At 40.5% G+C, this 15,330-nt stretch overlaps 1 protein-coding gene across 2 annotated transcripts in view; it reads left to right on the top strand.

Annotated features, from left to right (window-relative positions):
* Positions 1 to 10,559, top strand: part of mllt3 (MLLT3 super elongation complex subunit) — a 51,974-nt gene extending 41,415 nt beyond the window's left edge. For both annotated transcript variants that reach the window (XM_018693827.2, XM_018693826.2), the window contains 5 exons: positions 2,499 to 2,637; positions 3,200 to 3,296; positions 3,427 to 3,495; positions 5,091 to 5,162; positions 8,030 to 10,559. In XM_018693827.2, coding sequence (XP_018549343.1) covers positions 2,499 to 2,637; positions 3,200 to 3,296; positions 3,427 to 3,495; positions 5,091 to 5,162; positions 8,030 to 8,161 — 509 coding nt within the window. In that variant the 3' untranslated portion in view covers positions 8,162 to 10,559. The remainder of the gene's footprint in view (positions 1 to 2,498; positions 2,638 to 3,199; positions 3,297 to 3,426; positions 3,496 to 5,090; positions 5,163 to 8,029) is intronic.
* Positions 10,560 to 15,330: the final 4,771 nt, after the last annotated feature.

Genomic DNA, 15,330 nt, shown 5'->3' with positions numbered 1-15,330 from the left:
AACTTTTGGCAGACTCTTCATGCCGACACATTTGTTCAAATCCTGCATTGACATTCTCAGTCACCTGAGGAAGAGTTACTCTTTTGTTTTTCCTTACATATTTCTGACACTATTTACTGATGTCTTTCCCATAGCTCTAAATACAGATGTCACTTCATTCACTGTTCCTGTTGAAACACTGGCCAGTCGAGCAGTATTTGTGACCGAAGCTCAACTGGGCCTGCTCAGCATTTCCATACATGCCACAGAGCATGACTGGATGTTAACTGCTTAATTGTACCACTCAGTGCACCTGCGTGGAAGCATCTGTATTTGCTTGTGTGAAGGGAATGTTTCCTTATTCAGGTTTTTAGGTAGTATTAGGAAATGTTTCCTCAGGTCAGTTAGAGGAAAGCCCTGAAAGCAAAAGTCAAGCTGCCCCTGTCTCCCAATGGCTTCTGCCATAGCAACCAAGGTCCTAGCACAGACCCTTTGCTCATGAAAGATATGATGAACTGAACCTCTGGTTAAGAGTATAAACAGTCATCATATTAATAACAGGTGCCCTACAGGGTCTTGAGGTACATAGTCCTCCCAAGAATACACAACTTGGCTCAGCTAATGTGGCTTAAGGTTCAGGATTTGATCCCTTATAGAATCTTGACAAATGTATGGATAGGTGCTATGGTTCCATGAAGCCTGTCCTTATCTGGACATGTAGTAAGTTTTGTTTGAGTGCTGTATTGGTTTAAATAAGCCCTGCGAGGAAGATGACCTTCAGAACTGATGGCATTACACAGTGTAAACGTGTGCTGCTCATCTCTATTCTCCTTGGCTAAGCTTCAGTAAATGCTCCTGAAACTTCCTCCATCATGACTTAACCAGCTCACAGATTGACATCACAAATTGGCATCATGACTAGTGTCCCCACAGAACTATGACTGCTAAGTGCAAAGTTTCTTTTATCTTGCCTTGCCATGTCTGTGTTTGATGGGATCAAAAAGAAACTGTGTATTCTCTGCTGTGAACATCTAAGGCCTGAATATGGTCAGGGTTCAGTGTCTGGGGAGTGTCGACCGTGCTGCAAGTGCAGCAGATCTCCTGGCTGAATTCTCTTAGAGCGTAAAAGACGTATGTGCCATATAAACCTTCCAGTGGACGCTCGGTCAAAATTGATAAGCTTGAAGTGAACAGACAAGTAAAGTTAGAATAGATAGTTAGAATGTGGTTTAACTCAGTTTTTTAAATCTTAGACAGATAATATGCTGATGTCAGTGGCTGATCAGTAGATTTGAGGTAAAAGGCTGTGACATGTTTTTGACCTCCACAGCACCACTTAGGGTGGTTTTTCCAGGGAAACTTTGGGTTGTGCCTGACTCAGATAAGACCCACAGTGAGGTTACACCCATAGGGAAAAGTTCTGAGATAGCTGACAAATGGTTATTTCGGTGTAGTCAAGACCAGTGGTGAGTCTGTGTCCATGGGGAAATGTGAGGCTCTGTTATTCTTATGGCTTCAGAGTGTAAAGTGGTAAAGTTTTTGCTTTGAAGTCTGAAGTCTGATGTAGAAAAAAAAGCAGAGTAGAAGAGAATGGAGACCTTTTGCTTGCTACAGTGTTTTTTTGATTGATATGTTTGTGTTTAATGTAGATGTTGAGTGATAATTATTCCACAGCAGAGATTAGAAGTAAGTCTGTAAATTGAGAGCAGAGACAAAGTCCCAGTATAAATCAATGCCCCACCCCCCTGCAGGGATAGTAGATAGGTAGAGGAGTTTCACAGAGTGTGGTGATCACTGAGCCAAATAAAGGAAACCCAGTCTGGGAATTCAGATACATGAGAGAAGGTGTGGAGGGAAAGTGTGGCATGAATGTGGGGACTCATTTATTTATTCAGGTTTTTCCTTTAATTTGTCACCCACCTGTATTTCCTCTTGCTTTCTTTTCAGGTGCTTAAATCCAAAAGCTATTAAAACACACCAGTGAGCCACATTGTTGTGCTGGGTGACATATTCCTTCATTACCATAAACACACACACTGTATGACTCAAACCCACATGCATCAAAATACACACTAGAGCAGCAAATATAGATTAATCCGCTGCTGAAAATAGTCCAAGACAAATGCACTGTTTGTTTGTTTAAAAAATGAGCTGCTTTGGGAAGAACAGCTGTGAAATCAGAGTAGGGAAGTCATAAAGCACTGAGAGGTGGATTAGCACATCATCGATTATGGTGTTTTCATAAAATATAGAATATTTTGACACAAAATATAGAATAATGGCAGCCTTTTAGAAGTGTAAAAGTGCCCCTGGTGTTGCTGGGATCAAACCAGCAGCAGTTCCTCACCTCCAGTTTCCTGCAGCCACAAGCTCCACTGCACCGTCCCACCATCACGCCACCATACAGCATGATCTGCTGCTTTATGCATGTTTTCACCCATGTTTAATTTGAATTAATAATAATAATTTTTAAAAAAAATTATTCCAATGTGGTCTTGTGTGTTGTGTCACAAACACAGTGCTGGGCCCGCTGCAGTCAGTGATGCAGGATCTGCACTCAGATGACAACGATGAGGATTCAGAGGACGACGACGACAATGACATGGACTCTGACATGGAGCGACTGGCGCACACACACCTCACACACCACCAGCGCAGGTTAGTAAATGGTCACTATCAGTTTGTTGACAGACATCCACAGTACATACATTTGTTTGATGAAACTGTGGAATTTTTGGTTAGGTCAGGTTTGTGATATTCTGTGTTACCTCTTAATGGAGGAGAAGTTGCTGTGTTCTCACAAGCAGAACGCTGAGCTTGTGGTCAAGACTGATATGATATAAACCACTGTACTGTTCACATTCAGACACAGTATTCCCTTGAAAATCTCAAGAATTTTGCATCAGTGTGATGCAGTGCCTACATTTCCCTTCACTATTTAAAGTTGCACTAATCAATATTTCTATATTAGTAATGGATAAAATGAATGTGTTTAATTTGAACATTGCAGTTCCCCTCAACTCTCATTGCTCAACCTGGTTTCCAGCAGCAGGCAGCTGTTGACAAACCCACTACCTGCTCACCAGCAAACAACAGACAGACACACATTTATCTGCTAGAGAGTCAGATATACGCTCATGGCCTCAAATGAAATATATGTATTTTGATGTTCTGAAGCATTTGTGTTTTTTTTTTTCCTCTTCTTTGACTACTTACCCAGGGTCAGTTTAAGTGACGGCAGTGAGAGTGACAGCTCCTCTCCCTCACCCCCTTCCCGCAATGAGGCCCCGCCCTTACTGAAGACTACTAATAACCAGGTAAGATCATATTATATCATGCATTTTGTCAGTATGATTTAAAGTACCACAAGAGAACCAAGGTGTTAGCTGTATGTAGCTCCAGGTCACCCAGAGTGACTGTGACCCTGTTTACTCTGTCTCCTGTCAGATACTGGAAGTGAAGAGTCCCACCAAGCAGAGCAAACAGGACAAGAACAAAAACATAGATTGTGACAAGGTACATACACTGTCTTTTGTAAAACAGCCCATGTTAAACCAATTAGAAAATGGAATCAATAAGAAATGGAAAGTATGTTTGCTCAGTGTTTGACTATGGTGAAGTGTGCCACAGTATATTACATAATTCAGACAGGCTCAGTGATGCAGGAGAGATCTATGTTTGAATGTTAGTTTACTGGCTCTAATATGAGTCATCAGCCTGGCCTCACAACCCTGTTCCTGACTAGAGGATAACATGGCCGTGACAGTGTTAGGCTTTGATAAAAATGGGTGAACACAGGTGAACACTCTATAACACAATCATTATAGTTAATTCTGCAGCTGCAGCTAGACTCTGAAATACTTGAACATGATTATAGTGCGAAGCCTGTTGCATAAACTTTTTAGCCTCTTCAGCTCAGCTGACTCATCTGTGAGCCAGTCAGTATAAACTAACTTGATTTTCAGTTCTAGTAGAGACCTCACAGTTTCCAAAGGTAGCAGATATGTGGCTGAATTAAGGTTACATATGTATACAACATCTGTAGTATTTCTATCTGATGGAATGGTGCAGCTATATAAAAAATGGTGTAATGAAGAGCTAGGACAAGATGATACCCATTTACATATATTGTATATTGTGAAACTGTCAAACAAAATAAAATGATTTGAGGAAGGCATACGCCATCTGACTGCACACCCTGGTTTGATTCCAGCTGGGGACTTTTGTTGCATGTCTTCCTGTCTTCTCCCTGCATGCCCCATCTGTGTCTCCTCTTTCACAAATAAAGGCAAAAAATACATACTTTCTTTCATCCGTAAAGTTACTTAAAGGAGCTATATGTAAGTTTATACTGTCACTTTATAGCCAAAGTTAGTGTTAATAGCTGCTATTTACCGAAAGGTCATTGTTACCTTTACAAGGCAGGAGAAGAATAGAATATGCCCCTTGTGGACTGAGGGCAAACTGGACTCTACAGTGACTCATGGGTCGGGGCTAACTGGTTAACATGCTAATTTCAGTGCAAGAAAAGTGATTGAAAAAGAAGCAAAACAGAATTAACATTGCTTTCCACTGCTCTTGGTGAGTAAAGGAATGAACTTTGCTGAACTTGGAATGATTCTTAGAGACTGATAAGCAAATAGCTTTAATTGCTAATGTTAGCTGTGTAGCGATAGAAAAAACTTATAGCACCTTTAAGGGGAAATATATGCGGGCAACTAACTCTCAAGAAAAAAAGGTGACTCAATAATGTAGTTAAATAACCAGTGTAAATGTTGTAGCTGTGAGTTTCAAATAATAATAGTTGGCAGCTTTGTTCTGCAAATACGTGTACAGAGAATGTGGTCTAATTCAGTGTTTTAGCACTGATGCATCTGGTGTTGGGTATTTCACCTGAAACTGGTTTTAGTTTACGTATGTAGAACAACATGTGTATGAATGTTGGAATGTAATTGCAGACCCCAGTCATGTGTTAGGATTACACCCAGGAGGGGTCAGTCTGGTGAAATGTCTTGGATTAAGAGCATGTTCGCTATGCTGCTGCTGGTTTCTGTGTATAAATGCTATGGGAATCACACACCACTGACACCATGCTGCTGTGTGCTTTCCAGGCTTACCTGGATGAGCTGGTGGAGCTGCACAAGAGACTGATGACACTAAGAGAAGGTCATATACTGCAACAGGTGAGCCGCTGTTAACACACGTACCAACAGAGTGTAGTACTGTAACACTGCCTGTAGTCATTTACCTTTGTGGTATAGCCCTCTCAGCCTGCTCCTTTTACTACAGCTAGAAATCCCCCCCCCCATCCCACAATGCACCTCTCACATTTAGCAACCCTAGGCACACACAGGTGGGCGTAAGAATATTTAAATACCACTAGGCTGCCAAGTGATTAGTGAACACGGTGGCATGTTTACGTTGGCAGTCATGGTTCTTTCAGTGCACTGATGCATGTCACTGTAGCTGCGCTGCAGTCGGCCGTTGAAGCGGCTCGCGGTTGAAGCTGGTTTCTCTGATCTTCTCCGTGTGTCACTGGTTCTGGTTGAGACTTTCTGTCAAATGACGGGTCCACAGGGAACAACTTGCTCTTTAAGACTGATGGACGGCCTCATTGTTAAGATGAGCTGAAAATATTTCTCCTGTCTCCTGTCTACATGATATAGTTGAACTGAAATACTCACAACAGGGTGGATGGGAGGCAGGGAGGGGACTTAAACTGCACATGTTCTGCCTGTATTTTCCCTCACAAAGTGAACCAAAATGCTTCATGTTAAGACTCAACCTTACAGTAAAATACTGATAAAATATTTAGGAAAGTCTGTGCACAGCAGTATCATTCAGCTGCTACTTCCAAAAGATGAGTTAAATTGATAACTTATTACCCTTTATGAAGACATTCTTCAAACACTGACTTTACCTTAACATCACAGTTAATAGAAATCTCTTGATGTCATATGACTTTGTTTTTGTTTGGCCAATAACTAACAGAAGTTAACTGGAAGCAATAGAATGACAGAACCAAAAAAAGAGTCTGATTTGAATTGTTTTCGGGTGAACATTTCCTTTAGGTAATGTAACTGTAGATTCTGCCTTTAGAAGTATCAAATCACATTGGCAATAAGAAAACATTTAATTGAGTTGAGGTTTGGACTTTGATATTTACATTCCTGCTTTATTATTTTTTCATGCCAAAGTTACACTGAGCTGCCAAACTCCAGAAATGTGCTGGGTCAGTTCCCACTGTTTTTACTGATCTCAGCATAATATCAGCAAATGCCAGAGCTGTTGGTCAGATGTATTGTTGCATTGGATTAGAGGAGGATCTGTAATCTGTTACAGATCCTCTGTAATCTGCAGCTTCATCTGGAAGCAATGAATTATTTGGTTAACCTCTCTCCTAAGAGATTGCATGTTTCTTGCTTATATTCTCGAGACCTATCATATGACGGCATTAATGGATCTTCCCAGCGGCGGCTGCCAAGTTCTGCCTCGCTCTCCTAACAAGGCGTCTGGCTCCGAGGAAACACGAAATCCCATCCCAAACAGCACGGCTCGCGCACAACTCCAGCTCGCACAGTAATCAAGCTAATCTAGCGGAGTTCACCAACTGGCTCCACTTCCTGTTACAAGAGATGGAAATGATTAAGTCGCAGCCTCTCCGCACACTGGTGGGGGACCACATATTGGATCACACAGAGACCTGCTATGCAGATGGCTTGTCTTAAGACAGTGGGACTCTGCATGAGTTTGGTAGCTGTTTCCAGTTGAAACGAATCCTTAACAGAAATGAAAATGAGCAAACAGGCCAAATCGCCACCCACACAACTAAAACAAGTGGAAAAAGTGTGAAGTGATGCCTGGGTATCTGACATGGGCTGCAGTTTTTTTTTAAACAGAGGCTAAACTGACTGTACCTAAACTAATACTATGCTTACAATAAGCCAGATAATTATGAAAACACATCTGTCTGCCAATACACCAAAACTCCTATTCAGAGTTAATGCTGAGTTAATTTGGTCATTCTCATTTCCAGTTCTATCGGTTTGTCAGACAACGTAACAGGCAGAAAATAGACAATACTTGCATCATTGTTTTCCAGAAGCTCAGTTTGTACCAGTCACACTAAGAAGCAAACCTTGTTTTCAGGTGACTCGCTGTTTATCAGTGTCGGTTACTGTTTGACCACAAGATTTGACTGCACCCAAATCCTCAGCACCAGTGTCCATTGGTCAGTTATATTTTGGCACTGGACCCGAGGAGCACCTGTGACCTGCTACAGGTCCTTTGTAATCTTTTGTTCTTTACATATCTTGGTTCAGAGAATCAGTCGTTAGCTGATGTGTTGAATGACTTTACAAGATGTTGTTTTCTCTTTTTTTGTAAAGAAAAAGAACATAATTCCTTTGGTTTTGAGTCCTCTTGTTATGTGAATAGTGAAATGAAGAATTTGCCAGTGTATAGTCTGGTAAAATTGAAAGTAGAAAAAACAATTTACTGAAGAATACTGAATACTGCGTGCTTGCTGTGAAATTGAGCAAATGAAGTAGCAGTTGAAGCATCTGAAGCAGTTTGAGTGTCTTCTCTGAGATGTCTGTGCATGGCAGTTAGCTGAAGTTAAAGATATCAAAAAAATGAAGTTAGAAACTCAACTGAAACAAGTTAAGTGGAAGTTGTAAAAGAAGCTAGAGATGCTAGTTTGAAGTCTTAAATCCTGAAAGGAGTTCAAGTGTCGATTCAAGTGTCAGTGCTGAAAGCAGCAGAAGTGTCACTGGAAATAAAAGTGATGAATGAGTTTGTAATATCAGCTGAAGTGTAAGGAATTAAAGATGTTGAATCAGAAGTTCTGGGAGGAGATGAAGCAAAAGCACGAGCAAAGGAGTTGAAGCAAACACACTGATGCTTTCAAATGATGCGTGTTTTTTCTGCTTATTTATGTTGTTATTATGTAAACTCAGGACATGGTTAAAAGAACTCTGTAGCCCTGATTATAGAAGTGAATAGAAATCAGTAGGTCCTGTGTTTACCCACTGTTCCTTATGTTTTCCAGATTGTGAACCTGATTGAAGAGACGGGACACTTCCACATCACAAACACTACTTTTGACTTCGACCTTTGCTCCTTGGACAGAAGTACAGTAAGGAAACTCCAGAGTTACCTGGAAACCTCCGGACTGTCCTGAGGCTCTGAGCAGCTGGCTGCTGGATCTCTGTCTCCACATAAACTTGATTTTTTTTTTTTTTCTTGAATAAACTCCAACTTTGGATGCAATGCAAAAGCCCCACTGTGGCTGGGTCCAGTTGCTGTGTGTCCAGCCTGCTGGTTGGACTGGGCTCTCTGAATGAAGAGGTCGTCCCACTGCAGAAACCAGAGCCAGGTGTCGTGATGATGAGCCCTGTCGATCAGGAGATCACCCAGAAAGCCTTGAAAACTTCACTTGATTTAAAAAAAAAAAAAAAAAAAAAAAAATGGGGAGTGGCGACCGTGTTGCTCTTAATGAATGTGCATATTGTTACCATGTATGTTTCTTGATTTGTTGTTCATTGTGACAAATGCATGGTCAACATTGCCTTACAACATTGTAAGTCTTATTTATTGAATTTAATTTGCAGGTGTGTGTGTGTATTTGAAATGGCAACAAAAAAAGGAAAAACAGCAGAATGAGACTTTGTTAAAGCACTTCACAGCAGGAATATCTTTGATTCTGTGTGACAGTTGAGCATCACTACAACACTCGATATGTCACTGACTTGAATTAAAATCAAATATCAGACTGAATCATTTCAGTAGGAACAAAAAACTGCCACAGCAGGTGTGAAGGTGACATTTATTTCTCCGTTCATAAGACATTTGTGAAATCCATTTTCTTCTAGCAAAAGCTAAATCTGCAATTTACATTATGCAAAAAAAATAAAAAAATAAAATGCTTTCAGCAGCCTGACAGGAGCACTGCTAAACACTGTAAGGTCAGTTTTTATGAGAATCCAGCTGGACGCCTGGCAAGTCAATGACGGGGAGAGGTTTAAATAACAACAATTAGTGCTGAATTTTCAAAGTAAAAATAGAGCCTGGGTGGATCGAGCTTTAACCTGATCCTGTTGTAGCCCCATTTTTTTTTGAAAACCAACATTGTGGTTGAGCTCTCATCCAGTCTGATGATGTCGCCAGCACAAGAAAAGACCACTGAGAGCAGTGGGATTCCTTTACAAGACAGTAGCGGAGGCTTTAATATTAGGTGAAAGGTGAAAACATTGCCTGTATAGATACATGTTCCTGGCATCATACAGTATACAGGTGTGAGATGTGATGAATCATACAAATGGGGATAACAGCACTCCACACACACACACACACACACACACACTACTTCCACACCACTGACCAATCGTCACGTGAAGTGGGCGTAGTTGTCTGTTTTTGGAAAGTCATGAAAATTAACAGATGCTGGAGACATATGGTGTAGATGTGTTACTCTAGTTTTACAAAATGCATCTGATTCATTTCTTTGTAAGTAATCAAAGCCCCTGTATGTAGAAAGTGTGAAGCAACAGCCTCTTGGATTTGACCAACTACAGTCCTCATTGGAAAAGCACACAGCGACTTTAAATTTCCAGCTTTTGGTTGTATGAACAGCTGTTGTATTTCTATTAGTGACTCAATTTCAAACAGGACTTGCCAACTCTGTAGATTAATGCCTATATCTGTATTCCACATGCATAGAAAAATTTAATTAAATTGCACACACAGATTGCCTCTCAGGCTGAAAGCATACCATACGTCTTTTCACTCAAGTGCAACATAATGTGGCAGTTTTTTATTCCCATATTTTGACACTGTATAGATTAAGACGAGTGGCTACTGGAGTGAGCTGAGCACGAATCACTGAAGTGAAACGTTGTCATGATTATGAATATTGTGCTGCAGCAGGTCCTGCTGATCTGTTCATTGGCTGCAACTTAAAGAAAGCTTTGTTGTGTTGGCTCATTTTCTGCTACAGGGCCAATGGAACATGCCAAAAGCATAGATAATAGATTCACTTGGTTTAGGATACTACTAATGTTTGTCTACAGAATATGATTTAAATGAAATCATTATCTCTTTGCCATTGAGGGAAAAGGATTTGTAGAACAGACCCAAGCCCTGAGAGAGGAAAGGGAGAACTAACTAACTCCCTATAAAATGTCAGAGTAAAGAAACCAGCTCTTGTGTTCTGCATTTCTGAAATGTGTGATGAAATGTTTTGGGTAAATCCAATGGGGGAAAGAAGAGCCAATGGGAACATGAACTGACAGATACTGTTACGGGTGAAAGAAAAAAAGGATCTTTTATTTATTTGTGGGAGTTTGAGTTGTTAAATCAAAGATCAGCATTCATTTTTCCAAGGAGAAAGCCTTTGTTTGATTTGTAACAGAGGACACTTAAGCCAATCTGATCGACTAAATTTCAGGATGGCAAACAATGGTGGTCCTTTCCAAATGACCTTACAGGGTTTTTCTTGCCCTGTATTCTGTCTTATGGTTTCTTGTGTATTTTGAGGACATACAATAAATATTCTGTATGATGTACAGATGAGTTATTAAGCTACTTGTTAATGAGCGTTTTTGGCACAGTTTCTGATTCTGGCTGTATTTTCTTTATTTTTTTATCCTCATTCAAAATTCAGTTTTTTAAATCCAAAAAAATACTTATTTTGAAGTTTGCCTTCGTCTAGGTTTGTTTGATTTCTGCGGACAGCTTTGAATTTCAAGTTAAAGTGCCATATGTAGAAAAGTGAGAAAATCTAACTTTGTTGCCTCCTAGTGGTAGTATGAAAAACTACAGACAGCAGACAGTACGATGAATGGGCAGAGAGCGAAGCATTCACTACACCAGTTTCTTCTGGGATTATGGCATTTTTTTATAAACCTACAGTATGTAGTCAGAATAATTTGATGCTATGCTAAAGATGCTATAATCACAAAACGTTACAAATGTAGCAGCTTTAACTTTTGTCATTTCCTGGTTGGATGACATTAGAATTTAATTTAGTCAGTGACGTATGATCCACAGTATCTCATGTAATTCAATGATGCAGGGATGATTCCTATTACCCAGAAGTAAGTTAGCATTTTAGTACTACCAGTTCCCTCATCCCAATGACGCTGAATGGGGTTTTTGGTTAAATGCCTGAAATAAGCTCTGTGTTAACACAAGCTCAAGACATTTTCATGTTTAGTTCTATGTCATTAAATGCATCAGAAAATACCCCACTTGAGATTTTTAGTGATTTTACGTGTCTTAAAAAAGGTGGTTGCTAACAAGTGGCTAAATGAGACTACTGAGGTTGTACAGAGGACATTAACATGAAAACCCATCTACTCAGCAATCCACCTTTACAGCCTCATTGTGTTTCAACTCACGCTCTTTCAAACTATCACTGACTTTCTAAGAAGAAAGGCTTTTGTAGAAGAGCTCAGAGCTAAATGAGTTAATGACCAAGTTTAAAGCTCAGTGGTGGAGGCATTGACGTCATGTGACCGTGGTGTAGTTGGTTTATAGCCTAACATTAGCTTTTTACTTCTGGAGGATTGGATTTAAGCTTCAAACATCAGAACAGTGGTGTTCATCTGTGAAGATTATCTGATCAACTAAAGTATCACAAACTTTTGTTGGTCACTGAACTTATTTTCTGCAATAATCCAAAAACCAGTGGAAAGGTTGACGCTAACTTCCAGGGTTGGACTACAGAAATATGTCATCCCTGCACCACTCAGGTTTTAGTTAAAACAATAAATTCTCTACTCGTGCTAGGTAGCTCTATGATAACCAGGAATGCCTAATAACACACAGGTCAGGGAAATCATTCCAATTCCACATATAAGCACTAGATGTATCATAACAGTCACAGATTGAGCTCTAAACAGTGACAAGAATGCAGTCTTTTTCTTGAATTTGAAGGCCCTCACAGGTCTTTGTGTCCCACAGACCTTAGTTTGCGCACTGGTTTCTTGGTTATGGTGCATTTGGGTGATGTTTGTAATTTTGAAAAACCACAGAACAATCAAATCATATTTGCCAGGTGCTTTCATTCAAACGGTTATCAGTCACTGGTAAATATGGTACATGACTGTTGGAACAGTCACTGCAGGATGGCAGACAAAAACTCTGTAGTTTGTTCCTGTGAGCAGCCTGGACTTGGACATGATGTCACTACAGAGGCCTTCAGGTTCATTTCCACACATTATGATAGGGATACAGACCTATAAAGGGAACTGTACTTTATTACAACTTGGGCTTAATTTTCATAGCTCTGGCCATTGGTTTCAATTTCTAATAACATAATACCAGCACATACCACTAATGACACTGGTTTGGCAGCCTGGGGGAGTTAGAGGTAGATCTGTGGTAGGTGATTTTAATTCATTTTTAGGCTCAATATCTCATTTGAACTATTTAAGGGTAACAAAAATAAATATAGTAAATTTTGTTCTTGGCAGTGTCTCAGGATTAGGGTTGGAGAAGGGTTTAAAACAGCAGGGTGGGCAGGTGGTTGGGGGGGACTTGGACTGACAGCTTTAGTATTCTGAAAGTTGTGGTTACAGCCATGCTTTGGTGTAGTCTAGTCTAAGGGGACACATATTTTTCTGTTGCACCCATAATTACAGATTTCTATTGGTGTATTATGTAAAAAAAGAACAAAATAACTCCAGTCATTGTTAGTCATATGCAGCTTACTGGTGGTAAACACAGTTTAAAAGGATTACTCACTCAAAACAAATAATTCAAGAAGCTGTAGTGTCACAGTTACTGTTGGATTGTTCCCGGCCCATTTCAGTCACAACAGTGTCTGACAAATGTGGAGACTTTAAAGTAAAACATTTACAGACACACTGGCCCGACACTGAGCCCCAGCTGTCAAAACTAAATGAAACCTGAGCGCAGAGAAAGACCTGGAGAGCTCACAGTGAGTACAGTGTGTGTAGTACTGAAAAGCTGTTGTCTGCATGAAGGGTTCTGATGGCAGTTCTAATCTAAAACACATCGTGCTGCTGTCTGGTGAGGATCCCCTTCTTCCCCACTAACCCTCATATGAAATATTTCAATTACAAGTTATGATTTTAAAAATACAAATATCTCTTACTGGAAGCGCAGATTAGAGTCTCTATAATCTAATCAAAGTGGAATAAGTTAATAGGTCAGTAACAGGGTAGATCATTTGGATCAGAACGCTGCTCTCCCTCCTCTAGTGGATGACAGAAACTGTGCCGTGCATGTTCTTTTTATGTCAGTCTAAGTGGGTGGTCTGATAGAAGAAAAGTTGGAAGTCATCCAGTTTCCCCATTTATTGTGGGCGAAGAAGAATCTCACATGCTTTCATCAGCCTCCATGTCATGCATCTTACCAAGCCTGAGCTGGAACAACCTGTTCCTGCTGACTGCAGGATAAATGTTAAAAATGTCTCTGTGGAGGAGTTGGTAGGTGTTCATCGCTCTTCTCTTATATTTAGTTGTGGTGCAAATCTGTGCTGTTTCCAGTTCATTTCCACTGGAGCAGATCCTGTGCACAAGTCATGTTTTGGCTTTCTGGCAGCGTCACCTTCAGGCAAACATTTTCACACAAGAATCTAAATCTGTCAGTTCGCTTTTGAAATCTCCTGTGCACATTTACGCTCCTTTTGATTTTTAATTGACCCCAAAGGCAGACAGGAAGACTGCCATCATAACTGACGCACTACACGTGGTGGAGGGAGCTGTGGGAGGCATGAGGGAATAGAGGGTGGGAGGGAACAAACCCTGCATGTGTTCATACCTCGACACACCTGAGCAGTCTGAATATTTGCAGTTTTCCAGTAAGAATCCAATGAGACATTTAAACGACCGGCATCAAACAATCACAACATACCAACACATAAATAAAGAAGCTATTTAAGACCTAAATCAATGACCAGCTAAGTTGGTGCAAAAACTACATTTGTAGTTTCACATGTCTGGTTTCCTGACGGAGTTAAAGAGCAGAGAGCTGAAGTCCTGACGTCGCGACTGAGCAACTCTCTGTTCCACCAGCTTCTTTAAGTCAGTGTACACTGTCATTCAGACTTTTCTCTCTGACAAAACTTGACTTTCCATATTCAAATCAGCAGCTATTCCAGCACTTGCTATTAGAAGTTGAAGCCTGAAGGTTGAACACCAAAAAACTACAGCTCCCATGAAAATTGAACACACAGGAGCGCTGGTATTTCTGTCATTTGATTTTAATCTATATCCATAAAACTCACCAACACTCTCCTCTGAAACTCTTTATCCAACTTCTAGTTGTGATCTCAGCTCAGAGCCCTCCACCGTCACTCCTGGACTTCCATCTTCTGCTGTGATGTTTAGCTCATGATGGTTTAGGGCCCTAGGAAATCGTGTTTGTCAAACGCAGCTAAAAACAGAAATATTAATGAGTGAAATCATTTTGTTTTTTATTGCCATCCTTATCTTATAAGGCATGGCTGGAGTTTTAGTTATTTGCATCTTTATAAATATCAATGGGATTTTGAATGAAGTTCTGAAAGAGAACCTGGAAGATCTGGTTTCACTTTAAAGCTGTGGACGTGCAACCTGCATTATATCAGAGTTGAGACCTGGCTGTAAAAAGATAAACTTGCTCATGACGGAGAGCTGGGGGACAGCTCAAAAGCTAAAAGTGGAGGAAATGTTATATATCATGTTTTAATCATATCATGTTTCCACCTCCAGTTAAACATCCTCCCTCATTTTAACCAGAAACACCACACTGAAGTCTTAGCTGTTAAAGTTGTACAGCACACTTGCTGCAGAGCTCCAGCTGGGTTTTGTCCACATGCTACAGCTCTGGGTTCAGACCTTTTTGATTGTTTGTATATCTTTTTCTTTTTTTTTCTTTCTTTCTTTCTTCCTCTCTACAGTGTTTGGATGATCCGCAGTGCAAACCCTAAACCCTCACACTCCCACTCCTCTAATTTTTCACTGAGCTTAAACTGCCTCTTTAAAGGTCAAAAGGTCAACACTAATAGCAGGGGAGGCCAAGTATGAACCCCACACATAGCATGAGCATGAGCAGCCGATCAGTGTGTTCGCACTGTGATCAGAAAACTCTAACACTGTGTGTGTCTACAGAGGAGGCGTTCAGGTACAGTATTGATGTAGGTCAGCTGAGTTTAGAAGCGCTCAGAGCCCAATGCACAATCACTGTAGCTATGCTAGCAAAATGCAGGAACATAGATTGGAGCATATGGATACATTTCCAGGTGTATAGCACATGGCCTGTGTAGACAGCTGGAATGATTAGAGGAGAAGCTACCTGTTCCATCAGATCAAAAATGCATCTGAAATATTTTTCTGTGCAGGC

Source organism: Lates calcarifer, linkage group LG14, assembly GCF_001640805.2.
Source record: "Lates calcarifer isolate ASB-BC8 linkage group LG14, TLL_Latcal_v3, whole genome shotgun sequence".
Lineage (NCBI taxonomy): Eukaryota > Metazoa > Chordata > Actinopteri > Centropomidae > Lates > Lates calcarifer.
The sequence above is the reverse complement of the archived record's forward strand: the minus strand, read 5'-3'. Positions and strand labels throughout refer to the sequence as shown.